Source organism: Typopeltis vanoorti, chromosome 8 (genome assembly GCF_054136105.1).
Source record: "Typopeltis vanoorti isolate ZY-2024b chromosome 8, IOZ_Tvanoo_1.0, whole genome shotgun sequence".
Taxonomy (NCBI): Eukaryota; Metazoa; Arthropoda; class Arachnida; order Uropygi; family Thelyphonidae; genus Typopeltis; species Typopeltis vanoorti.
Genome location: NC_143556.1, coordinates 7921426 through 7949215, shown reverse-complemented (window position 1 = coordinate 7949215; position 27790 = coordinate 7921426). Strand labels below are relative to the sequence as shown.

Here is a 27790-nt window from a genome sequence, read left to right as displayed (position 1 = left end):
TACTTGTAGCCATTTAGGTGGTAATCTTAATGTTATTTTAACAAGGAAGTGGTCACTGCTTATTTCATATCCTCTGTGAACTCTAACATCTAGTGAAAATTTTGATGTCTTTTCATTTAATATTATTATTATTATTATTATTATTATTCAGGCCTCCAAGGAGTCAAAAGACTAATCGAGGGAGGTCCTTCCTAAGACATAAAGTCTCTCAAGACTCATCGAGGGGAGGCCCCCCCCTGAGAAACACAAAGTCTGTCATACCACTCTTTAAACTCACTGACCGTTCTCGCTCCCACCACTCCATCAGGCAATACATTCCACAGCTCAACTACCCTCCACACAAAAAAACCACTCCTTACCCTCTTGCTCACAGTTTCCTTTCGTAACTTCCAGGGATGGCCTCTTGTCATCACTCCTTCCCGCTGTTCAACCAAGCGAAACAACTCCCCATTGTCAACCCTGTAACCACCTCTCAACAATTTAAAAGTCTCAATCATATCACCTCTCCTTCTTCTATCCACCAAACTCTGCAGTCCACATTCTCTCAGCCGATCCTCATAACTATCCTTGTACAGTCCTGAAACCATCTTTGTCATCCGTCTTTGTATCCTTTTCACAGTTAATTTATCCCCTTCAAATCCTGGGGGACCAAATCTGAGAACAATAGTCCAAGTGTGGTCTGATCAGAGACTTATACAACGGAATGATAACCCTCTTATCTCTGCAGGTCAGTGTCCTTCTCATAATAGCAGCAATCCTCTGTGTTACCTTCCCCACCTTTGCAATATGTCCCCTAAACTTCAGGTTTCTATCAATCATCAACCCCAGATCTCTTGTCTCCTCTACTTTCTCCAGTATAACTCCTCCCATAGAGTATGCAGCATCCCATCGATGTTTCCCAAACCTCAAGACCTTACATTTTGCTGCATTAAACTGAGACCCCCATTCATTTGCCCATCTATCTAGCTTATTTAAGTCCTCTTGCAGGGCTACCACATCTGCACTATTACTAGTAATCCTTCCCAGCTTCGCATCATCTGCAAACAACTGAATATCCCCCTGCAATCCACTGAATCATATGAAGTAATCTAATATTGATTTCCATCCTCTTGCTGCCCAAGTATATTTATGTATGTCTTTATGTTTATAGAAGGAATTCATTATTTTTAGGTTATTATAAACTACAAAGTCAATCAATTTTTTACCATTTCTGTTTAGAGTGTGTTCTCCATGTATTCCTATATTATTATTAATTTTTGTGTTTCCAATTCTTGCATTTAAGTCTCCTGCTAAAATTATGTAATTATTTTTATTTATTTTATTATATATGTTTTGTAGCTGATTATAAAAATCAATATTATCCTGTTCTCTTCCTTCTTCTGGGGCATATAAACCAATTATTGTTAAATAGCCTCTATCTATTTTTATTCTAGCTTCTATTATTCTTTCATTCCATAATTTATAATGTTTTAACTGTTTTGAAAGGGAGTTATGAATCCAAATCATGACTCCTGCTTGTGCTCTTTGGTCTCTGTCGACTCCACTGTATATCACATTAAAATTTTCAGTTCTCATAGTTCCTTTTAATTTCTTTTTTGTTTCAGTGATTACTGCTATTTTAAAGTTTCATTCATTTAATAACTGGTCTAATTCTATTCCTTTATAAGCTATTCCTCATACATTCCAGTTTGCTATGTGTATTATATTTTGTCATTTCCATTTTCATTTTCCCTTTTCCATTCCAGGGTCATTTCCCATAGATTCAATCCGATTATCTTTTTCTGTCAGCTTACAAGTATGGTTATGTTCTCAGGTTTGGCAGTTCATGTTAATTTTATTTAATGATTTTAATTAACAAAGAATAAAAAGAAAATAATTAATATTTATTTGACATATTCGCTGATATTTTGCTTGTATTGTATTGTATCCAGCATCTTCAGCACAAAAAACAGTTTGTCACAATATGCAAACAAACAATTTAGTTAACAGTGGGACCATTTTAAAAAATTGTATAATAGACAATACAGTTCTAATTGGCATCTATTGTTAGATAAAAAAAATGAGTATTAATTTCATCTTAAAATGACTATCTCTCAGTTGAAAGTTTATTTTTCACTTGGTCAGACTATAATAAATTTAGATTAATCCTTTATCCAAGTGTGTGTAAACAAAGTTTGCGCCTGAAAGTATCTTTAGGACTGGGGTAAAGTGGTACAACACCGGGCGACTCCTTGCAAAGGTCGAGCAAGCTACCAACATTCCTATCTCAGTATCTACCATAATGCAAAACACATTTCCTCATTATACATAACATAATACATATCTGCAAGGAAATGTGTTTTGCATTATGGGAGATACTGAGATAGGAGTGTTGGTAGCTTGCTCCACCTTTGCAAGGAATCTCCCGGTGTTGTACCACTTTACCCCAGTCCTGAAGATACTTTCAGGTGCAAACTTTGTTTGCATACACTTGGATAAAGGATTAAACTAAATTTATTATAGTCTGACCAAGTGAAAAATAAACTTTCAACATCTTTCTCTAAATCCAGAATTTAATGAAAAGGTGGCACACCGTTTGGCAGCTCCTATAGGAGGAGATGACCTTGCTAATGCTTCTGCCTTGGTATCTGCACTTGGAGATACCAAGGCAGAAGTTTCGACCTTTATTGAGGTCTCTTCAGTGGTAGCCTTGGTATCTCACTTGGAGATACCAAGGCTCCCACTGAAGAGACCTCAATAAAGGTCGAAACTAGTCTGGGTAGTGGCCCTTCCCTTATGCATAACATTATACATATCCACAAGGAAATGTGTTTTGCATTATGGGAGATACTGAGATAGGAGAGTTGGTATCTTGCTCCACCTTTGCAAGGAGTCGCCTGGTGTTGTTCCACTTTACCCCAGTCCTGAAGATACTTTCAGGCGCAAACTTTGTTTGCACACACTTGGATAAAGGATTAAACTAAATTTATTATAGACTGTCTCTCAGATTTTTGATAAATTGATGCAGCCATACTTGTTGAGGTTTGGGAATGTTTTAAGGCTATTGTTGATTCCAAAAACAATCTCTCTGACTTATAATGACTTCTGTATTGCAGTTTTGATTTTTCCAATTGATCCTATGTGAAGGAGTATCCAAGGCATAGCCTGCTAGACCTGACTAGCCATAATGATGGTGCTGGATGTATTTTTTATGCTCACAACAGCAGATGTCGACAGTTCTTCCTGTCTGTCCATTTATGAAGTGCCCTGGTCACAAGAACAGGGCACTTCATAAACTCCTGGATGGGATAAAGAAGAGAGTTTGTCCTTAAGTGAACAGATGAGAGTTGCCAATTTGACATAAGGTTTAAATGTGGTGCATAGCTGATATTTATTAAGTACTCTAGATATCTTTTCAGATTTGAATGTATGGGATGGTAAGAGATTTGCTGTAGTTTTGTGTGGTAGGTAATATAGGGGATTTCCTGAGATCATTTAGTATTTTTTCTATCCTATGGAGATTATAGTCATTGGCTAAGAAGGAATGACATGAGTGAGTGAGTTCAGCAGTAAGAGCATTGTCATTATAACAAATAGCTCTAACTCTGTGAGTTAGTGGTTTTAGAATACCATACTGTTGAGCTGGATGATGATGTGACTGTACTGTTTGTGCAAATATCTCCCTGTATGTGTGGGATTTCTATAAACCAAAAAAGATAAGGAACCATCTGGATGCCATGTGATCAGCGTATCCAGGAACGGCAGACAGTCATTAGCTTCCTGTTCCATAGTGAAATGGATTTTCGGGTGTTGGCTATTTAATATTTAAATGCACTAAAAATGTATCCAATGTGTCTGGACCATGTGGCCAAATAGCAAACACATCATCAATATCATCAACTTAGCCAAACCACTGGTTTGAGAGTGGCTGTATTTATAGCTAGCTTTTCCAAGTGTTCTATGTAGAAATTGGCTAAAGGGAGAGAAAGGTGGGGGTGAAGCCCATTGCTGTCCCATCTAGTTGTTTGTATATCTTCCCTCTCCATGTAAAATAACCTGCATGTACTGTAAATCTAAATAGTTCAAATATATCTGGGAGAAAATGTAACTTTAGTAAATCAAAGGTTTCAATTAATTTTAAACATTTTTCTTTGATACATTTTTAGTGCATTTAACCTGCCGTTAGTAAAGTGGGGTGTCAGAGATAATATTGCATACAATCTTTTGGGTCTGTGACACCCCACCTTACTAACGCTGGGTTAAACAGCCAACACCCAAAAATCTACTTACTGTGAAACAGGTATTATTATTTTTTTTATTATTTCTTTGAATAACCCAGAAACCCTGCTGTAGAGAACTTTTTCAAGCTACTTCAGGCATCCAGTAAGCAGAATACTGATCAAATTCATCTCCCATTTAATGATACTACAAACATATTGCAGAATTTGAAACCATAGTTTATTTAGGTTAGAGAGTGGGCATGCTATCCACTTGGCCACCCAGGCCAAAGCAAATAATCTTCTATCGGGAATCAAACTCAATCTCCTGTGTAAGATGCAGAGATACTATATCTTTCTAATACTAGTAGAATATATGCCACATTGAATTCAAACTCTTATTAAAGTAAACAGAGTTATTTTTTTATAATGGGGTAGAATTCAAATTTTTGGTACTTGTATACATTATATACCTTCATGCCTGTAAAAAGAAAGAAGTAAATATGTTTTTTTCATTTATTTTCACTCATTCATGTACTGTATAACTCATTGGAGTTGTTTTTACCTTAAGTGGAAACAGGCTCTTGGCTGGATAATAGCTGCATTTCTCTGCAGTAGTGTTGTATATGGACTATATCATGTGGAGGTAGACATCGCTGAAGCAACAATTTATAATGCATTTGCTCGCACAGCATGGGGACTTGGTCTAGGTTGGGTAACCTATGCCTGCCTTACTGATCATGGAGGTAACAAAATTTTCTGATAATTCTTTTGCTTCATTATTTGCTTTTCTGACGTGGTGTGTGTGTGTGTGTGTGTGAAAAGTGCAGGTCATTTCAAAACATTCTGCACATGTAATATATTCTGCTTTCACATCAATCATAAGGAAGACTGAGTAAAAATAGCATGTGCTCATTGCTTTTAATTTCTCCTCATCATATGTACTTGCCATTTGAAGTTTTATTTTGCAGAAGTGAAATAAAACTTCCTCAGAATGGAGGAAGAATCTGAATCAGGTCAAATATTGTGCAAGGACCAGTACTAATTTTCATATACCAGATTCTGTACATGAAAATTGAAAACTTAATTGGCATGATGAGATTTTGAATTTGAACTAGAATTGAAAAGTCAGTTCAAGTTAGCAGCTGTGAGACAGGAATCAACTATGACAGAAGCATACTATAGCAGTTTTCTACAAGCATTTTGTACCCGGAAAATGGAACAGAAAATGAGCTGGCATGTTTTGTGATCAGAGATCTCATTTTGAATAACAATGCAAGGCCACCTGTTTCATGTAACGTATCTGATCTTTACAGATAGTGTTTACTCATCCTCACTACAGTCCATGAGCCCTCCTTACTTCATTCTCATTCCAAAGTGGAAAATGTGTTTTTCTTTTTCAACAATTAAGATTTCTGCTGCAGTGACACAATTTATCAAACAGGTTACCATTACCAACAACCACAAAAAAAAAAAAAAAAAAAGTTTTCTGAGAAGAATACAAAGCTTACCCAAACAGTGGATAGCAGTGAAAAGACAAAACTGAAATTATTGAAGATCTATAAATATGTTTAATAAGTGTTTGGTCAAAACAGGAGTACAAGTATGCAGAACTTTTGAAATGACTGTGTGTGTGTGTGTGTGTGTGTGGTTTTTAGCACCAACATGAGCAATATATTTACAATTTATTTATCCATTCTTTGATATAGATATTGTATCTTACAGAATAAAAGTGAATTTATCTTATTTATAGCCTAAAGGTCAAATATCAGTATTAGATATCTTAATAAGTATTTTAAGATATCTCAAAAAAAAAAATAATAATAATAAATGAAATAAAAACCTGAGGAAAGGTAACTGACCTTGCTTGTTTCAGTGTAGTTATCCTGTTTACGTATTGACTTAAATTATCATCATTTCCTGATATGTAATCTGTACACTTCTTGAAGATACATACTACTCCAGTATTGTCAGATCACACATTTTCTTCTGTGGTATATCTTCATCAGTACACCTAGATCCTCTTTTGCTGTGTTAACATGCTTGTCTTGCTAAACCTTTCTTTTCCCATTATTTTGTTTAATTGGCCACAATATCTTAACTCGACTAAACTCACAGATTCTTGAATGTAGGCAGTATCAAATTCTGAAAAAATTTCACTTATAATGTGAAGTTCATTTTTCTTTTCAATTTTAATATTATTATTATTATCACTACACCAGATGTCATACCTTCTCTTAAACTAATTCTTGTTGGATATCCCTCACTACTTCAACAGGCAAAGTTATTACCAACTTCTCTAAAATCTTCACTATCACTCCAGAGATGCTGATAGGACAGTAGTTATAAACATCGGTTTTTGCGCCAGCCTTGTACAACAGAAACTATCATAAATTTTTTTATTTCTGTAGATCTTTCCAGAGCTCAGACTCAAATTATACAAACATGTCTGCAAACAGTTCTTGGCAGATGATGCAAAGTTTGGAACGAACTATGAGGAGTAGAGCAGATATTCTGGCCTTACAAGAAGACTTCAACAGATTGAGTGAATGGGCACAGGAGTTGGGATAAAGTTCAATGTTGCAAAATGTAAGATTTTAAAATTTGGGAAACAAAGAACAAAAAAAAAAAAAAAAAAAAAACACTTGACACTTGGTAGGGGATATACTGTTGGAGATGGGGAAAATAAGAGATCTTGGGGAGATGGTGAATAAGGATCTTAAATTTAGAGGACATATTGCCAAAATTGTGAGGACAGCCCAATGAATTCTGAGAATGATGTGAAGGACACTGACTTGTAGAAGTGAGGAAATTCTTGTTCCATTGTATAAGGCCTTTTATTAGGCCACATATACTGTGCACAAATTTGGTCACCTGGTTTTCAAAAGAACAAAGAGATGGAAAGGATCTACAGGTAATTGACTAAAGTAGTTTCTGATCTCTGGAAGATTTCTGATCTCATTTTTGAATATGAGGAAATGTTGAGAAGATGCAATTTACAGAGTGTAGTGGATAAGAGGAAAAGGAGTGATATGATAGAGATGTATAAGTTGGTAAGGGGTTGTTATAGGATCATTGTTGAAGAGGTTTTTCATAAAATCAAGGGTAGAACAACAGATCATCCCTGGAAGCTGTATATGGAGTGTGTGAACAAAGGAGTGTTTTTTTTTTGCATACAGAACTGTGAATGATTGGAATGCTTTACCTGAGAATTGGTGTCTGCAGAGAATTTGAATGTGTTTAAGAGAAAGTATTATAAGCTGTGTGTATAACAAAGAGACCTCCTAGATGAATCTTTGACTCCGTGTTGTCTTAGGAAGATAATAATAATAATGTCATTTCAGCTGAAATGACAGAATTTCAGCAATATGGTCCAATGTGGATATCCCATTGGACCATATTGCTGAATTGATGTCCAGATTATGCAACAACTGTTGAACCTCATTTTTATGCACCTCTATTTATTCATCTGGTGTAATGGTAGCATTGTGCACTATATGCTAATCTTAGCAAAGTGATCAAATGAAAAATAATCAGCTTTTATTCCCATATAGGAAGTAGGCAAAGCCTTTTTAATCCTATCTAGCTTTTGGAAACTGAGTGGGGAGTTCACTCTCCAACGGTAGCCAATCAGACATAGCTGGTCCATGACCATCACTAATTATAAACAGAGTAATGAAGAGATATCCAAACAAGTGGCACCATCTCTTCTTACCTTACCCTAACAGGATATGTTACTGTCCAAAATAAGGTGGGTTCTACGGTCAATTTTCTTGAGTTTACCATTATTATTATTATTATTCAGGCCTCCATGGAGTCAAAAGACTCATCGTGGGAGATCCTTCCTAATCACATAAAGTCTGTCAAGACTCATCGAGGGGAGGTTCCCCCTAAGAAACAGGAAGTCTATCATACCGCTCCTTAAACTCATTGACCATTTTCTCCCTCACCACTCTATCAGGCAATGCATTCCACAGCTCAACCACCCTCCATGCAAAGAAACAGCTCCTCACCCTCTTGCTCACAGTTTCCTTTCATAACTTCCAGGGATGGCCTCTTGTCATCACTCCTTCCCGCTGTTCAACCAAGTGAAAGAACTCCCCAGTGTCAACCCTGTAACCACCTCTCAACAGTTTAAAAGTCTCAATCATATCACCTTTCCTTCTTCTATCCGCCAAACTCTGCAGTCCACATTCCCTCAGCCGATTCTCATAACTATCCTTGTACAGTCCTGAGACCATCTTTGTCATCTGTCTTTGTATCTTTTCCACAGTTAATTTATCCCCTTCAAATCCTGGGGACGAAATCTGAGAACAATAATACAAGTGTGGTCTGATCAGAGACTTATACAACGGAATGATAACCTTCTTATCTCTGCAGGTCAGTGTCCTTCTCATAATTGCAGCATTCCTCTGTGTTACCTTCACCACCTTTGCAATATGTCCCCTAAACTTCAGGTTTCTATCAATCATCAACCCCAGATCTCTTGTCTGCCCAACTTCCTCCAGTATAACTCCTCCCATAGAGTATGCAGCATCCCATCGATGTTTCCCAAACCTCAAGACCTTATATTTTGCTGCATGAAACTGAGACCCCCATTCCTTTGTCCATCTATCTAGCTTATTCAAATCCTCTTGCAGGCTACCACATCTGCACTATTACTAGTAATTCTTCCCAGCTTCGCATTATCTGCAAACAACTGAATATCCCCTTGCAATCCACTGGCAATGTCATTGATATAAAGGTTAAACAATACAGGTCCTAGTATCGAGCCCTGTGGGACCCCACTTGTAACCTTCTGTCTCGTTGAAACTGCTCCACCATACACAACTCTCTGATACCTATCAGACAGCCAATCCTGAATCCAGTTGACCAATCTGACATCCAGACCCATGTGTTGCAACTTAAATATCAGCTTATCATGTGGCACCCTGTCAAATGCCTTTGGTAAGTCTAAGAAAATTGCAGTATATGCTTTTCCCTCATCTAATGTTCTTGTAACTTTATTATAAAAGGCTAGCATATTGCTAAAACAAGAGCGCCCTTTCACAAATCCATGTTGACTCTCACAGATAACATTATCCTCATCTGCCCAGTGCTGTATACGGTCCCTCACTACTTTCTCCAAGATCTTAACAACTACTGATGACACACAGACTGGTCTATAATTAGACACTTCCAGTCTGTTACCACCCTTATGCAATGGCACAATCTTACCTTCCTTCCATTCCCTGGGCACCTTTGCCGAAGCCAGACTTTCATTGAAAGGCCAGGTTAAAGGCACTGTCATTTCCCTAGCACATTCTCTCAAAACTCGTGGTGAAATATCATCCAGTCCTAAAGCTTTACTGACATCCAGAGTACTCAGTATCTGAAACACACTCTCCTACTGTACCTCTAAACCTTGAACCTGCCCTATCCCTCTAACATTAAAACTGACTCCTCCAGGATGAAATACTCCAATAAAGTGGTCATTGAACAATTCCACTATGTCCTCTGCATCAGTCACTCTATTCCCATTTTTATCCCACAATATCATTCTTCCACAGTCATTTCTCCTCCTACTGGCCACATAGCTAAAAAATTCCCTAGGTTTTTCTTTGGATCTTAGGGCCAATCTCCTCTCATATTCCAGTTTCGCTTTCCTTACCACACTAGTCACTCTTCTGGCCTGTGTCTTATAATCTTCATGCATCCTCTCTTCACCTGTCTCCTTATATCTCTTCCATAGCCTCTTTTTCACATGCAATTCCTGTTTAATATTGTTTGTCATCCACTTTATTCCAAATTGTGTCCTCCTCTTCACTCGTGGTATACAACTTACCATTGCTGCTAACAAATATTCTTTCACAATTTCCCACACACTAACGATATCCCGACCTTCCAATTCCTCCCTCCATGCAACTTCCCGAAGTTGACATCTAAGACTATTATAATCACTTGCATTATAATTCCACATAAGTTCCCGTCTCTTTGATACTCCTGCATGTCTATTCATTTTCCAAGTCAAAAGCATATGGTCACTCTCTCCAACTGGTGGGAGAGATGTCATCTCAGTTATTATCAACTCTTCTGATGATATAACCAAATCTAAAACTCTTGAACCTCTTGTTCCCTCTGTTACATGTTGCCTAAGACATTTGTCCCTCAAGAAAAAAAAGGCTTAGAAAAATTTCCTCTAGTTGCCGACTGGACTCGAAACCAAGTCTTCCTTCGTACGGCCAAGCGCCGTGGTATGCAAATGCCACATCCACTGAGCTACACAGGCTCTCCTACAGAATCAAAAACCTGCTTGCTCTTGGCAGAGATCAATTAACTCGGGAATCAGTCGAATAAAGACTTAAAAAAACATTCCGGTTGGTGACTGGACTTGAACTTAAATCTATCTTCGGGCAGACTAGCACAGAGGATGCAAGTGACACTTCCACTGATCAACACAGACCTTATCGAAGTGAGCAGTCATTATTTAATTAATCTCAACCACATCTGACACAAGAATACTGTCTGCATTCACTAAAGTTATTCTTCCAAATTATTATTTTTTACTTGCAGCATAATGATAAAATTGTTTTGCGTTTAGATGTTAATGACTTCACATCAATTGCCTTAGTATCTCATAATGCAATGCCCACATCCTTAGGGACATGTATAATGCTATGCATTATGGGAAGGGCCACTACCCAGACAGGTTTTGACCTTTATTGAGGTCTCATCTGTACTCTGGATTAGACAGAGAGAGATGTTGAAAGTTTTTTCACTTGGTTATAATATAAATTAAAGATACCAAGAAATTATATTCTTGGTTTCATCTTTTATCCAAGTGTAAGCAACAAAGTTTGCACATGAAGTAACTTCACGACTGGACTGCTTTTATATAGAGACTGATGACTTCACATTAATTACCTTAGTATCTCGCAGTGCAATGCCCATATCCTTACTGACATGTATAATGCTATGTATTTTGGGAAGGGCCACTATCCAGATCCAGAGTATTTTATCAATAAGGTGTGATATATTTTGACTACTTGTATATGGAAATACGACTTCTTCATTACGTCAACCTTGGTATCACTTCTGGGTCTTGCTTTCTCTAATGAGACCTCAAGGCCTGTGTAGCTCAATAGAAGTGGTGTTTGCACTCTACGGCACTTGACCGCACGAAGGAAGGCTTATAAGTTTGAGTCTAGTCACTGACTGGAGGAACCTTTTCTAAGCCTTTGCCAGAAGGTTGGTCGATTGATAGAGCCTTTGCTACTAATGGCTCGCAAGAAGTTAAGCAAGTTTTAGCGTGGTTAGTAGTTGGAAGGAGATCAATCGTTCGATGCTGTTGGCACACTCATCCCTTGATGAGTCTTTGGACTCCCTGGAGGTGTCACATAATAATAAAGATCGAAACCAGTCTGGGTAGTGGTCCTTTCCATAATGCATAGCATTATACAGGGTGTTTCAAAAAGAATGTTTCGATTTGAAAATTGTATATCTCTGCAACCACGAACCATAAATGAATGTGACTTGTGCCATGCGAATGGCCTTGGCCCACAGTTTGATATGACGACCACTAGATGCCACTATTAGCACTCACATAGCCTCTACGCTTAGTTAATGAGAAGATGGCATCTAATCATCGTAATTTATTTTGTAACTATACCACATTTTCATTAAATATAATTATTTGAAATCGGGTCATTATTTTTGAAACACCCTGTACTGTACATGTCTATAAGAATGCGTACATTGCATTATGGGATACTAATGCAATCGATGTGAAGTCATTAGCCTCCATATACAAGTAGTCCAGTCGTGAAGTGACTTCACATGCAATTTGGATAAAGGATGAAACCTTTATCCTTTACATTTGGATAAAGGATGAAACCAAGAATATAACTTCTTGGCATCTTTAATTTATAGTATAACTAAGTGGAATAACTTTCAGCAATACTCTGATTTAATTTTTCGTACACTACTCAGAACTTTTCTTGTGCGTTACATATTTCATAACTCTTCTTATTCTCACAGTATTCCTTTCATATGATCTTTTTAGGGATCTCTTTCTTAATAAGTTTGCACATCCATTTCACCCACACACTATTTGTTCTTTGAACTGTAAGGATACATTCAGATACTGCATCATTTAAGCACCTTTTCAAAGCTTACCGTGCTTTGCTAATATCCTCCCATTCAGTAATTGATACCATTGGATTTAAGTTAGTATTCTCTTGAGGTTGTCATAATTTTCAGCTTTCTGGTTCATTTATAGTTATACTATAAATGAGCCAGATTGTTTCAATGTAGTAGGTAATTAAATGGAACATCCATATAATTACCTACTTTTAAGGACCATACACCATAATCACTGTTACTAACTGATGGCAAAACAGTCATATTCTTAACTGAGACACCTCTGATGATATGATCAAATCTAACACTCTTTGACCTTGAGTTCTTTCCTTTACATGTGCTTGAAATAGTTTGTTTTGTAGTAGCTTAATAAATTATTTTTAATTCTTATCATGGGATTTCCCTTCTCTAAATTTCCCATAATAATTACTTGCTTATTACTCATCAAGGTAATTTGGCAATGCATTTCATCTTCCCAGCAGCTAGACCACCAGGTCTATACCAATACCCTGGGGAGAGGAAGATGCATGTAGCAATAAGGGAATGGAATTTCTATAATTCTTGAGGGACAAATGTGTCTTAGGCGACATGTAATAGAGGAACAAGAGGTTCAAAAGTCTTGGATTTGTTTATAGCATCAGAAAAGTTGATAATAACTGACATGACATCTCTCCCACATATGGTTTTGACTTGGAAAATGAATAGACATGCAGGAATATCAAAGAGACAGGAACGTATGTGGAATTATAAGGCAGGTGATTATAATAGTCTAAGACGTCAACTTCAGGAAGTTTCATGGAGGGAGGAATTGGAAGGCCGGGATATCATTAGTGCATGGGAAATTGTGAAAGAATATTTGGTAGCAGTAATAGTAAGTTGTCTACCACGAGTGAAGAAGAGGACAAAATTTGAAGTGAAGTGGATGAAAAACAATATTAAACTGGAATTGCATGCAAAAAAGAGGCTATGGAAGAGATATAAGGAGACAGGTGAAGAAGATGCAAGAATATAACACACAGGCCAGAACAGTGACTAGTATGGTAAGGAAGGCAAAACTGGAATATGAGAGGAGATTGGCTCTAAGATTCAAAGAAAATCCAAGGGAATTTTTTAGCTATGTGGTGCCATTAGGAGGAAAAATGACTGTGGAAGAGTGATATTGTGGGATAAAAATGGGAATAGAGTGACTGATGCAGAGGACACAGTGGAACTGTTCAATGAACACTTTATTGGAGTATTTCTTCCTGAAATAGATGAAGAGTCAGTTTTACTACTAGAGGGATAGGGCAGATTCGAGATTTAGAGGTACAGGAGGAGAGTGTGTTTCAAATACTGAGTAGTCTGGATGTCAGTAAAGCTGTGGGACTGGATAGTATTTCACCACAAGTTTTGAGAGAATGTGCTAGGGAACTGACAGTGCCTTTAACCTGGCTTTTCAATGAAAGTCTGGCTGCAGGAAAGGTGCTCATGGAATGGAAGGAAGGTAAGATAGTGCCATTGCATAAGGGCAGTAGAAGACTGGAAGTGCCTAATTATAGCCGCTTTGTGTGTCATCAGTAGTTGTTAAGATCTTGGAGAAATTAGTGAGGGATCGTATACAACATTGGGCAGATGAGAGTAATGTTATCTGTGAGAGTCAACATGGATTTGTGAAGGGGTGCTCTTGTTTTAGCAATATGCTAGCCTTTTATAATAAAGTTACAAGAGCATTAGATGAGGGAAGGCATATACTGCCATTTTCTTAAACTTAGCAAAGGCATTTAACAGGGTGCCACATGATAAGCTGATATTTAAGTTGCAGCACATGGGTCTGGATGTCAGATTGGTCAACTGGATTCAGGATTGGCTGTCCAATAGGTATCAGAGAGTTGTGTATGGTGGGGCAGTTTCAAGGAGGCAGAGGGTTACAAGTGTGGCCCACAGGGATCAGTACTGGGACCTATATTGTTTAACCTTTATATCAATGGCATTTTCAGTGGATTGCAAGGAGATATTCCATTGATTGCAGATGATGCGAAGGATTATTAGTAATAGTGCAGATGTGGTAGTCATAAAAGAGGATTTGAATAAGCTAGATAGATGGACAAATGAATGGGGGGTCGGTTTAAATCAGCAAAATATAAGGTCTTGAGGTTCGGGAAACATCGATGGGCCACTGCATACTCTATGGGAGGAGTTATACTAGAGGAAGTAGGGGAGTCAAGAGATCTGGAGTTGATGATTGATATAAACCTGAAATTTAGGGGACATATTGCAAAGAAAATGAAGGTAACACAGAGGATTGCTGCAATAATGAGAAGGACACTGACTTGCAGAGATAAATGGGTTATCATTCTGTTGTATAAGACTGATCAGACCACACTTAGACTATTGTTCTCAGATTTGGTCCCCAGGATTTGAAGGGAGGTATATTAACTGTGGAAAGGATACAAAGGCAGATAACAAAGATAGTTTCAGGACTGTACAATATTAGTTATGAGGTTTGGCTGAGGGAATGTAGCTGCAGAGTTTGGTGGATAGATGAAGGAGAGGTGATATGATTGAGAATTTTAAACTGTTGAAAGGTGGTTACAGGGTTGACACTGGGGAGTTCTTTCGCTTTGTTGATCAGAGGGAATGAGTGATGACAAGAATCCATCCCTGGAAGTTACGAAAGGAAACCGTGAGCAAGAGGGTGAGGAGTGGTTTCTTTTCATGGAGGATGGTTGAACCATGGAATGCATTGCCTGATGGAGTGGTGAGAGTGAGAACAGTCAATGAGTTTAAGGAGTGGTATGATAGACTTTGTGTTTCTTGGGGGGGGGGGGGGGGGGGGCGCCCCTCAATGAGTCTTGATAGACTTTGTGTTTCTTAGGAAGGACATCCAACGATGAGTCTTTTGACTCCATGGAGGTCTGGATGATAATAATAATGATATATTTTATCCAATTAGCCTTTACCTCATACTGGATAGCTTCAAACTCGCTACTCCATGGAACATTAATATTATCTTAATGAATTTCTACCCTAACTGGACACAAATCATTTAATATCATTAGCAGTAGGTTTATAACCATGCAACAGTGAATAAGTTTAAGGAGATGTATGATAAGTATTGCGTTAATAGATAAAGTGGGTCTCTCTTGATAAGTCTTTTGACTCCATAGAGTGCCCATATAATAACAATAATAGTAGTCTTGGTAGTAGCAGTATTATTATTAAGGTACCTGAGGCAAATAAGGCCCACCTTATTTAAAATTTAAATAAATTAGACAATTGTTTACTTTAATTGAAACAACAGTGTTCATATTAAAGTTTCTATTATCACTAATTAAAAAAAAAACACAAATAAGAACAATTCTTGCAGTAATTTATATTTTAACCAAGTCTTTAAATAACCTTGTGTGGGCCTTATTAAACCATAGTAGTTTAATAAATCCCTTGAAGAAAACTAAATATTTAAAAAAAAGAATATAACATTTTTAATTATTATTAATTTTAATCATAATTATTAACTGAAGAACAGTGATAATGGCATACAAATACATCCCATTCTTCTTTGGTGATACCAACACACTCTTCATGGTACAATTTAAGACACCGTGTGCATTGCCTCATATCAGCAACCTTTTCATCTCTGCATCCATGGCAATACCACCCCTCTTTTGACACTTTATTTTTTATTTTTTGGTTCTTCCTGTTTTTTAGTGGCAGCCTTCTCTTTCTTACTATCCTTTTCTTTGAAAAGTTCTTTGTTCACTCTCTGGCCCCTATTATTTAACGCTTTTCTTCGTGCTGTTGCCTTTACAACTGCATAATTTTGTGTTGTCATTAACTCCTGAAATGATGACTTCAACTTTAGATTTGCCAATGGAATCTCATCATCGGAGTTATCTGAATCACAAGATTGCGGATTAGGACATGTTCTTACAGCTCAAGCAGGATTCAAAAATTGAGCTTTACATTTAGAAATTGTTGGGTTTCTCTTTAAAAATAACTTCATCCAACCTTTTCCTTCGAGGCCACTTTCTTTATTGAAGTTATTCCTAATTTCATTTTGTTCGCAAAATATAAAAGCTTCCCTGAGTATAGCTTTTGGAGTTAAAGGGATGCCAATTGAAGCAAACTTTACTATTCTTTCTACCAAGTTCTTCTCTTGTTCTTTTGTTAGTACAGTTCTTCCTAATCTTTTTGGCATATTCTTCTCTGTCCTTAAGTAAGTTGTGCTATTCTCACTGAAAGGTAACAAATTACATGACATGCTAATATCGGAATTTAGATTCGAGACAATCTTTCTCAAGCTTTGTCTTGCGTAGTTTTGTTTGCCTTGCGTATCTTAGTGCGTCTGTTTGTGTGTTTTTGGTGTTTATAATTTATAATTTGATAAAATACGTTACTAGTAAGTATGGCTCCAGTACGAAGGAAAATGGTGGCCGCTAATGATGGTTCGCCATCTTCTTTCAAGAACGGTAATGTAAAGGAGATGATTCAGTGTACTATGTGCGAAATGTACGCTTTGCGAAGTGCGGTCAGAGTGTGGATAGATGATAATAAAGGAGTGAATGTGTGTAGAAAACGTAAGGAGAATGAGGAATTGAAGTGTATTTCGGATCGTGAGTGTGATATTTTTGTCAAACTTCAGAATGAAGAAAATAGGGATATGACAAGAAACGGCGAGGTTGTACCAGAGAATTGTGAGAGTGTGAATGTAGAAAGTGTGAATGATAGTATTAATGGTTTCTCAGAGAATAAAAAAGAGGAGATAGATGCATTGAGTGAGATCGCGTTGTTGAATGGTGCGATAGAAAGGGCAAAACAGCAGCTAGAGTGCATGAACAAAAGTCGACTGAATGAACCAACCAATAATAAAAGGTATGACAGGAAAAATAGACGTGTGAATGTGAACATTAACAAAATGAAGGATAGAGTGCTGTATGGAGACTCGTTAGTACGAGGTGTGTTAGTAGAGGATTTGACAAAATTGTACCAACCTGGTGCGACCATAAAGGATGTAACAGAGTCTATTAGAGAGCAAAAGGAAAGGGTGAAAGAAATGATTGTTCTGGCAGGTACGAATGATTTGAAAGGAGATAAAATGGAAATGACAGATAACATGCAGAGACAAACAAGTTGTTGTTCCTCTGTATCGAGCATTGATAAGACCCCATCTGGACTACTGTGCCCAGTTATGGGCACCAGGGTTTCTTCGTGATGGGGAGGAAGTGGAAAGGATCCAGAGACGAGTGACCAAGATGATAGCAGGTCTGTGGAATGAACCTTATGAGAATAGGTTGAAGATTTGTGGGTTGCAGAGATTGGACGATAGGCGAAGGAGGGGTGATATGATTGAGACATTCAAATTACTGAAGGGTTTCTATAAGATTGATCCAGAAGATATTTTTGAAAATATTACTGGTGGTGGGAGGACTAGGGGCCATGCATGGAAGCTGGGCAAGAACGTGGTTGACAAGGGTGTTCGAGCTAGGTTTTTTACTTGGAGAGTGGTGAATGAGTGGAATAAGCTTCCAGAGTCTGTTGTGGGTGCTACGACCGTGAATGAGTTCAAGGCAAGGTATGATAGATACTGTGTCAATGTCGAATAGTTGTTCTTGACATGATGTTAGGGCCTCCCTCGATGAGTCTGTCGACTCCTTGGAGTTTCCCGGAACGATAATAATAATAATAATAATAATAAGTGGTTCCTCAATGTTCTTCTAGGTACTCCAAAGCATTCTGATGCTGCACGTTGTGATAGTTGTCCTCTTTGCACAGCTTTCATAGCTGCTTCTAGTCTTTCATCAGTCCAAATTCCAATTTCTTCTTAACTTCTGACATTTTCAGAGGCCTTTTGCAATAAAATAAGTAACTATTATGAGCAATCACCAAAAAATAAAATCATAAATAATAGCAGTTTAATAAGCCCCATCAAGAAATTTACTTGGCCTTATTAACCGCTATAAACTAGATTAGATCACATCGATTTTCACATAAAATATGAATTCAAATCAATGAAAACATTTTTTATCATAAAACTGAATGTTGAAAGAACAGTTTAAATATAAAAACAATGTGAAAAGAGCAATATTTTTAATTAAAACTTACGAATTATTGCGGCATAATATTATTAAACAGGAAGACACAACCACCTCCCACGAAGGTCTAAGTCAAACTGACACAATACAGTCACTAGACAATATGCCACCATTGATTTGCCATTGCTTATTGCATCCTGTGTGTGTGTAAGAAACCAAACTGGCGCAACTTGCTGTAAATGTGATTTTTTTAAACAGGCTTTATTAGACACTGGGCCTTATTTGCCTCAGGTACCTTAGTATTATTATTATTTGTGTATAAACATAAAAAGTTACCTCCTGTTTATTTCTACTTGGTCCAGTTTGGCAACTTTCTCTTTTCATCCACACACACACACACACACACACATACACACATGCATGCATACTTAAAAAAGTCTAAATCCAAAGCATAAATTTCCACCCCTTCACTAGGACAAACTATGAGGAGTAGAGAAGATTAGAAGAGACTTAAATAGACTAAGTGAATGGGTATGTGAGTGGGGATGGGATGCCAGTTCAATGTTGCAAAATATTTAATTTGTAAAAGAAAGACTGGATGTAGAATTTACTCCTGTTGAAGATATAATGTTGGAGGTGGAGGAAATAAGTGAGCCCAGCACAATGAATTCTGGCAATGATTTGGTGGATACTGACTTGTAGAAGTAAGGAGATTCTGGCTTCATTATATAAGGTTCTGATTAGGCCACATATGTACTACTGTGCACAGATTTGATCACATGGTCTTCAAAAGGATGAAGAGATGTCAGAGAGGGTTCAGATGTAATTGACCAAAATAGTTTCTGATCTCTTGAATATTGAATATGAAGAAAGGTTGAGATGATGCAATTTTCAGGGTGTAGTGGATAGGAAGAAGAGGGGTGATATGACACATACAAGTTGGTATGGGGGTTGTTATAGGATTCAAGTTGTAGAGGTTTTCATAAAATGGTGGGAGATTGGGGGAGAAGAAGAGGTCATCCGTGGAAGCTGTGTAAGAAGGGTGTTAGCAAGGAAATGAGAAGCAGGTTTTTTGCATAGAGAATTTTGAATGATTGGAATACATTGCCTAAGAGCATGGTCTGCAGAGAATTTGAATGTTTAAGTTATGATATGATGAGCTGTGTGTATGACAAAAGAGACCACCTAGATAAATCTGTGACTCAATGGTGTCATAGGATAATAATAATAATAATGTTTAGATATAACTTAGATATACAAATTCTGCTAGATATATTCTCTGTGTAACCACAGTTAATTAGGTTTCACTTGTGGCAGTTAAAATATACATGAATTGTATTGTGTAACATTAGTGAATTCTATGCCTCTTAGCATTTTATTTTAATGTGTGACCTTCAAAACTTAATGTAGTAACTGGCTAAATTTTAAATGTTGAAATATTATCTTAGTAACACTTATCTTAGTATAAATTTTCATTTATAATTTTTTTTTTTTTTTAAATATATAAACATTTAAAACTTTTCTGTTTCTGTTGCAACAACAACAACAACAACAACAAAAAAAAATCAAAGTGGTCTGTAAACAAATTTAGAGTTAGTATATTAGAAGAAATCCACTAACTCTAAATTTGCTTGCAGACCCATCAAGATCATCTCAGAAGTGTGTGGGATTTTATTAATCCTGAAAACAATTCTACATATTTTTAAAATAAGCCTTGTATTAAATTTTTTATGCATTTTTAAATTGGCAATGGCATCAATATTTTAACCTGTATACCCACTGAGGGTATATGTCAGGAATTCGATGATGATGATTCCATTAATATAGAAAAATTTTAATGTGCTTGGCTTAATTATGCAAACTTATTTAGTAATTTATTAGAAAGATGAAATTGTAATTAAAGATGAGCAGCATGATGGGTATTTGCAAATAAGCTATCTGGAATTGGCAATCCTACTGCACAACTATGCAAGCAAGCGTATTTCTTCCTTTTCAGAAATGTACAGCACAAATTCTCCATATATGCTAAATTCCAAGAAAAACCAAGATGAACGCATTTTATTTATGTTATTTTTCCTTTTAATGAGGTCCAGTGAACACTCTCTTATCATGGAAATTCTTGATTCTTGTTATACTGCACAACTATGCCAGCAAGCGTATTTCTTCCTTTTCAGAAATGTACAGCAAAAATTATCCATATGTGCTAAATTCCAAGAAAAAGCAAATTGAATACTTTTTATTTATGTTATTTTTCCTTTTAATTAGGTCCAGTGAACACTATCTTATCATGGAAATTCTTCATTCCCTTGAGCAGACTAACATATACTGCCTACCTTGTCCATCCTATAATAATAATTGCTTACTTGCAGTCCATGAAATCTGTTTTCATTTATTCAGATATTACAATGGTAAGAGTGCTTTTAGTTCACTTTAAGTCACTTCTTAAAACCAAAGTTATTTAAATGTTTTTGTATATTTGAACTGCATTTGCCCTTGCAAATCAGAGGATAGTAATCTAATTAGATTGAACTGAGAACTATTTAATTGATATTAATTTAGTTGCTTATGTTGTTTCACAGAATGAACTTTGAACTGATGATAATTATAATATGTTCTACAGCTGCAATGGAGTACAAGATTTTTCAGTTTGGTAAAATTCGTTAACCTCATTATGATACCATTCCAAAAAGTTCAGTGTTTTTCAATATAGCTTTATAATATGCAGAATTTTTTTTATAAAGGAAGAAAAGTTACCTGTGAAGGGTGAGGGACTGATTTTGACAACTTTATAGCAAATTTGTATGTAGGACTGTATGCAATTAACAATTAGGTATAGGAAAGCATCAGGTTTGTGAATTTCTCATGCTCCATATATTCTGGGTGGATTTACTTGAAAATGTTGGAGCTTGTTAACAGTTTTTTCAGTCAGGATGTCTTTTTACACTAAATAAGAATTTTTTTTTATGTAGTAGCAGGATAATGATCTACAGTTTTGTATATTCAATAATCTTGTAAAAGATTATGCATTTTGTTATCATATTTGTTTGATTCTTATAACAGTGTTCTTGTTATTGTATAGCTTTTTTTTAAAGAAATTTATTATTATTTTTTAATGTAATTTCTTTTTGTGAAATATTGATTTAAGAAGGGTTGGATTTGGTCAGCCAATAATGAAGGATGACATTGATTGGAGAAAATGATATAAAGACAGCTGTTACGAAATGTGTGGTGGAGATACTTAATGAGCAGTTAATAAAGGTCTTTCAATCTTGTGAATGTGATTTCATGGAGAGATTGAGAGCAGTTGTTGATGGGGAGGAGAGGCTGACTGTAAGTGAGCAAGAGTTGTATGGGGAGTTGAGTAAACCAGATGTTAATAAGGCTGTGGGACTTAATAATATATCATCATGTATTCTGAAGGAATGTGTCAGGAAGTTGACACCTTCCTTGACATATTTTTTTTTAATATGAGTTTTGCACTTGGTCAAGTTCCTAAGGAGTGGAAGGAGAGCAAGATTGTGCCACTTCATAAGGGAAGTGATCAAACTCAAGCATCAAACTATAAGCCTATCTGAGTGTCAGGTGTTGTGGTTAAGTTGTTGAAGAAGCTTGTGAGAACTAGGATCCAGAATTGGGTTAATAACAATGGTATTATCTTTGATGGGCAACATGGATTTGTTAAAGGGAGGTCATGTTTTAGTAATCTACTTACTTATTATAATAAAGTGACTGCTTCCTTGAACAGAAGAGAAGGATACACAGTAATATACTTGAATTTCACAAAGGCTTTTGATAGGGTACCTCATGATAAGTTGACAGTCAAACTAGAACAGATGGGGTTGGATATTAGATTAGTGCATTGGATTGGAGACTGGCTATCTGATAGGTATCAACAAGTTGTGTATGGAGGAGCAATATCCAGGAAAAGGAAAGTCACTAGTATAGTGCCTCAAGGGTCTGTTTTAGGGCCATTACTGTTTAATTTATATATTAATGATACAGGTGAAGATTTGGATGGAGATATTCAGTTGTTTGCAGATATGCAAAGTTGGGAGGAACTATGAAGAGTAGAGAAGATGTTTTGGTCTTACAAGAAGATTTGAATAAATTGAGTGATTGGGCACAGAAATGGGGATGTGAGTTCAATGTTGCAAAATGCAAGGTTTTAAAATTTGGAAAACAATGATGGGATGCAGAATTTATGCTTGGTGAGGATATATTGTTGGAGGTGGAGGAAATAAGAGATCTGGGGTGATATTGGATAAGGATCTAAAATTTAGGAGACACATAGCCAAAATTGTGAAGACAACACAAAGGCTTCTGAGAATGATGTGGAGGACACTGACTTGTAGAAGTAGGAAGATTCTTGTTCCATTGTATAAGGCTTTTATTAGGCCACACATGGACTACTGTGCCCAGGTTTGGTCACCTGGTTTCCAAAAGGATGAAGAGATGTTGGCGACTGACTAAGATAGTTTCTGACCTTTGGAATGTCGAGTATGAGGAAAGATTGAGACGATGTAATTTGCAATATAGGATCAATGCTGGACAAGTTCTACAGAAAATACTGGGAGAACCAAAGGTCATCCCTGGAAACTGTATAAAGAAGGGGGGGTGGAGTGAGAGGTGGGTTTTTTCATGCAGAGTTGTAAAAGATTGTAATGCCTTGCCTGAGAGTGTGGCGTCTGCAAGGAGTTTGAGTGTGTTTAAGACATGGTATGATGAGGTGTGTGTGTGTGTGTGTGTGTGTGTGTGTGTGTGTGTGTGTGTGTGTGTGTGTGTGTGTGTGTGTGATAAAAGAATCTCCCAGATGAGTCTTTGACTCCATTAGATGTTGGGTAATAATAATAATAATAACATTTCTTTGGATGTTTATTACATCCAAAGAAATCATCCCACTTTCAATTATTATTATGGTTATTATTATTACGAGACATCTCCACAAGTCCAGGTACTCACTAGGGCACGTGACTCTACAACTCTCAGTCTCCACCATTTAATCCAGCGACTACACAAAACTGCTACTACCATCGCCTATACAGAATGCCATCTACTGTGCACCACCATCACTGGTATTTTTTGTTTGTAAATTCTGTTAGGGATAGATCTTTCTCTCATAGGGTATGGCATAATCAGAATGGATTGTCATATTGTGTGTACAAGCAGTGTGAATGAATTCAAGAACAAGTATGATGGCTTGTGTATGCAGTATGTGGCCTCCCTTGATGACTCCGTTACTCCCTGGAGGTCTTAATAATAATAATAAATTTCATGTCTTCTCAAGCTCGATTTTTCTGTATGCCAGATTAAAAATCTGAATTTCCAAAAGAAAAAATCCTGCTACCTCCAGATGAGATTGGCTAATTCACCTTCAATTGAAAATACCCATATAAAAATTCCTCTCGTCACAATGACCATAATACCATTTAAACCCATTCCAATATCATTGATATACAAACTTAATAACAGTGGTCCCAAAACAGACCCCGGGGCAGACAAATAGTGACATTCCCCTTTCGGGATACTATATCCTCATATAGAACTTTCTGATACTTATCTGAAAGCCAGTTATCGATCCAACTCGGAAGCCTGTTATCCAATCCCATTTGTTTCGATTTATTTTAACAGCTTGTCATGTAGCAACCTATCAGAAGCTTTTGGAAAATCTAAGTACACCATTGTATATGCATTTCCCTTGTTCAAGACATTTGTTACCTTGTTATTGTTATTATTATACGGGCACCTCGATGGAGTCCGAAGACTCATTGTGGGAGACCCAATCTATCATATCTCTCCTTGAACCCATTAACAGAAATTGCACTCACAACTGACTCTGGCAACCCATTCTACTCATTCACAACTCTCCAAGTGAAAAATCTAGTCTTCACACCCCTACTAAGCACACCTTTATTCAACTTCCAGGGATGACCCCTTATTCTGGTCCCTCTAGCCAAGTGCTAAAACATTTCCCCTGCATCAATCCTTTAAGAAACTTAAATTTTTCTATCATATTCCCTCTTTTTCCTTCATTTGGCAACTCCTATAGGTAGAGATGACTTTACTAATGCTTCTGGCTGGTATCTCCACTTGGGCCTGGCTCCCACTGAAGAGACCTCAATAAAGGTCGAAACTAGTCTTGGTAGTGGCCCTTCCCTTAATGCATAACATTAGACATATCCGCAAGGAGATGTGTTTTGCATTATGGGAGATACTGAGATAGGGGTGTTAGTAGCTTGCTCAACCTTTGCAAGGAGTCGTCCTGGTGTTGCACTACCTTACCCCAGTCCTGAAGATACTTTCAGCTGCAAACTTTGTTTGCTCACACTTGGATAAAGGATTAAACTAAATTTATTATATTCTAACCAAGTGAAAAATAAGTTTTCAACAATAATGGCCCTAAAACAGACCCTTGAGGCACTCCACTAGTAACTTTCCTTTTCATAGATATCGCTCCTCCATACACAACTTATTGATATCTATCAGATAGCCAGTCTCTAATCCAATGCATTATTCTAATATCCAACCCCATCTGCTCTAGTTTGACTGTCAACTTATCATGAGGTACTCTATTAAAAGCCTTTGCGAAATCCAAATATATTACTGTGTGTCCTTTTCCTCTGTCCAAGGAAGCAGTCACTTTATTGTAATAAGTAAGTAGATTACTAAAACATGACCTCCCTTTAACAAATCCATGCTGCCCATCAAAGATAATACCATTGTTATCAACCCAATTCTGGATCCTAGTTCTCACAAGCTTTTCCAACAACTTAACCACAACACCTGACACTCAGATAGGCTTATAGTTTGATGCTTGATTTCGATCATCTCCTTCATGAAGTGGCACAATCTTGCCCTCCTTCCACTCTTTAGGAACTTGACCAAGTGCAAAACTCGTATTTAAAAAAAATATGTCAAAGAAGGTGTCAACTCCCTGGCACATTCCTTCAGAATACGTGGTAATATATTATTAAGTCCCACAGCCTTATTAACATCTAGTTTGCTCAACTCCCCATACACCTCTTGCTCACTTACAGTCAGCCTCTTCTCCCCATCAACAACTGCTCTCAATCTCTCCATGAAATCACATTCACAAGATTGAAAGACCTTTATGACTGCTCATTAAGTATCTCCACCACACATTTCGTAACAGCTGTCTTTATACCATTTTCTCCAATCAATGTCATCCTTCCATAATCATTCTTTCTTTTGCTGGCTACATATCGAAAGAACTCCTTAGGATTCTTTTTGGCTTCATTAGCTAACTGCTAAAGGAGGGTATGAGCTACTCTCACCAACCAAGTCACCCTCTGTTATGCTGCCTCTACAATGCTCTTTTTTTCTCTGTATCACATGCTTAATCTCTTTATTCATCCATCTCACACCTACCTTATTTAACCTTCTCACCCTTGGAATACATTTACACATTGCATCTACTACATAGTTTTTGAAAATCCCCCAAGCTGCATTGATCTCTTTTCCAGCTAACTCCTCATTCCATGCTACACCTGCAAGCTGTCTCCTGAGCTCTTCATAATCACCCTCTTGTAGTTCCACATATACCCTTTTCTCACAGAGGTCCTCATAATGCTGGCAACCACCCAGGTAATCACCTCATGGTCACTCTCACCAATTGGTGGATGATTTGACACCTCATTTATAATTACATCCTCTGATGAGATGACCAAATCCAAGACTCTCAATCCTTGTGTGCCCTCTGTTAAATACTCTGAGGTAGTTATCCCTCAAAAACTCAAGAAACTCATTTTCTTTACTTCCAGTTGCTATCTCATCATTCCAGTCTATAGTGCAATAATTAAAATCATCCATAATGATTACCCTTTTCTTTTTTGCTTGGTTAATTTGATGATACATTTCATTATCACCACCATCCACATTACCTGGTCTATAACAACATCCAACCAACTGAAGCAGAAGTGATTGTTCAACTAATGAGCAGCTATTTTTAAAAAGCTATCAACCTGGCATATGCAACATTGAACTCACCTCTACCTCTTCATGGTATCAGGAACTCATGTGGATCAGAAGAAAGTAGTAGAGATGTTGCACAAATTCAATAAGAATTCTGCAATAGGAACTGGTCAGACGTCAGCATGGATACTAAATGAGTATTTAGTTGACTGGCTCTATTCCCTTGACCAGACTATATAATCTTAGTCTCAGAACAGAGAAGATTCCACAGGAATGGAAAAGATCAACCAATCATTATCTCAGTGGTGAAGATTTTTGAAAAGTTGGTTAGGGCTCGCATTCAGAAATAGGTTGATTGACAAAGTCTACTTTGCAATGATCAGCATAGGCTTACTGAGGGAAGGACATGTTTTAGCAACTTGCTCACATTCTATAATAATGTTACTACTGAGCTAAACAAAGGGAATGGATACTTTTGATATGGATATACCATACTTTTGGATTTTGCTAAGGCTTTTGACAAAATACAGCATGGAAAACTGTCGTGCATATGGGATAAACTGAACAACATGGGATTGGATTATAAACTATTAGCATTGAGCTGACTGACAGATATCAAAAAGTCATATATGGGGGATGTGAATTTGCAAGATTTAAGGTGGCGGTGTGCCTCAAGGATCAGTCCTTGGTCCATTGCTATACAATCTGTACATTAACGAACTGGCTATGTTGGGAAGGATTTGACATGCGACATACATCTGTTTGCTAATGATGCAAAGATGGGTGGGGTAATCAAGAGTGCTACTGATATGCAGTACTCGCAAAATGATTTCAGTAGGCTGGAATTGTGGTATTGTGAAAATGACTGTCATTGCAATGTTAATAAATATAAGGTCAAACTTTGGTGTGATAACACTTTGGTGTGGTTAGATATATTGTTATTATTATTATTACCCCAAGACCTCATGGAGTCAAAGACTCATCTGGGAGGCCCTTTTATCACACACACACACAGCTCATCATACCATGCCTTGAACACATTCAAACTCCTTGCAGACACCACACTCTCAGTCAAGGCATTACAATCATTTACAACACTGCACGAAAAAAACCTGCCTCTCACTCCCCTACTCACACCTCTTTATACAGTTTCCAGGGATGACCTCTGGTTCTCCCCCGATCTCCCACTATTTTCTGTAGAACTTCTCCAGCATTGATCCTATAACAACCCCTTAAGAACTTGTAGGTGTCTATCATATCTCCCATCTTCCTCCTGTCCACCAGACTCTGCAAGTTGCATCTGCTCAATCTTTCCTCATACTCGACATTCCAGAGGTGAGAAACTACTTTAGTCAATTGCCTTTGGACCCTCTCCAACATCTATTCATCCTTTTGAAAACCAGGTGACCAAATCTGGGCACAATAGTCCATGTGTGGCCTAATCAAAGCCTTATACAATTCTCAGAAGCCTATGTGTTGTCTTCACAATTTTGGCTATGTCCCCTAAATTTCAGATCCTTATCCACTATCAACCCC

At 37.2% G+C, this 27790-nt stretch overlaps 1 protein-coding gene across 1 annotated transcript in view; it reads left to right on the top strand.

Moving 5' to 3' along the window:
• The window catches only part of LOC150103710 (nose resistant to fluoxetine protein 6-like), a 185264-nt gene that overhangs the window by 142890 nt on the left and 14584 nt on the right, over positions 1-27790 (top strand). The window contains exons 7-8 of the mRNA XM_090397060.1: positions 4768-4942; positions 20591-20733. Of these exons, the coding sequence (XP_090253186.1) occupies positions 4768-4942; positions 20591-20733 (318 nt within the window). The remainder of the gene's footprint in view (positions 1-4767; positions 4943-20590; positions 20734-27790) is intronic.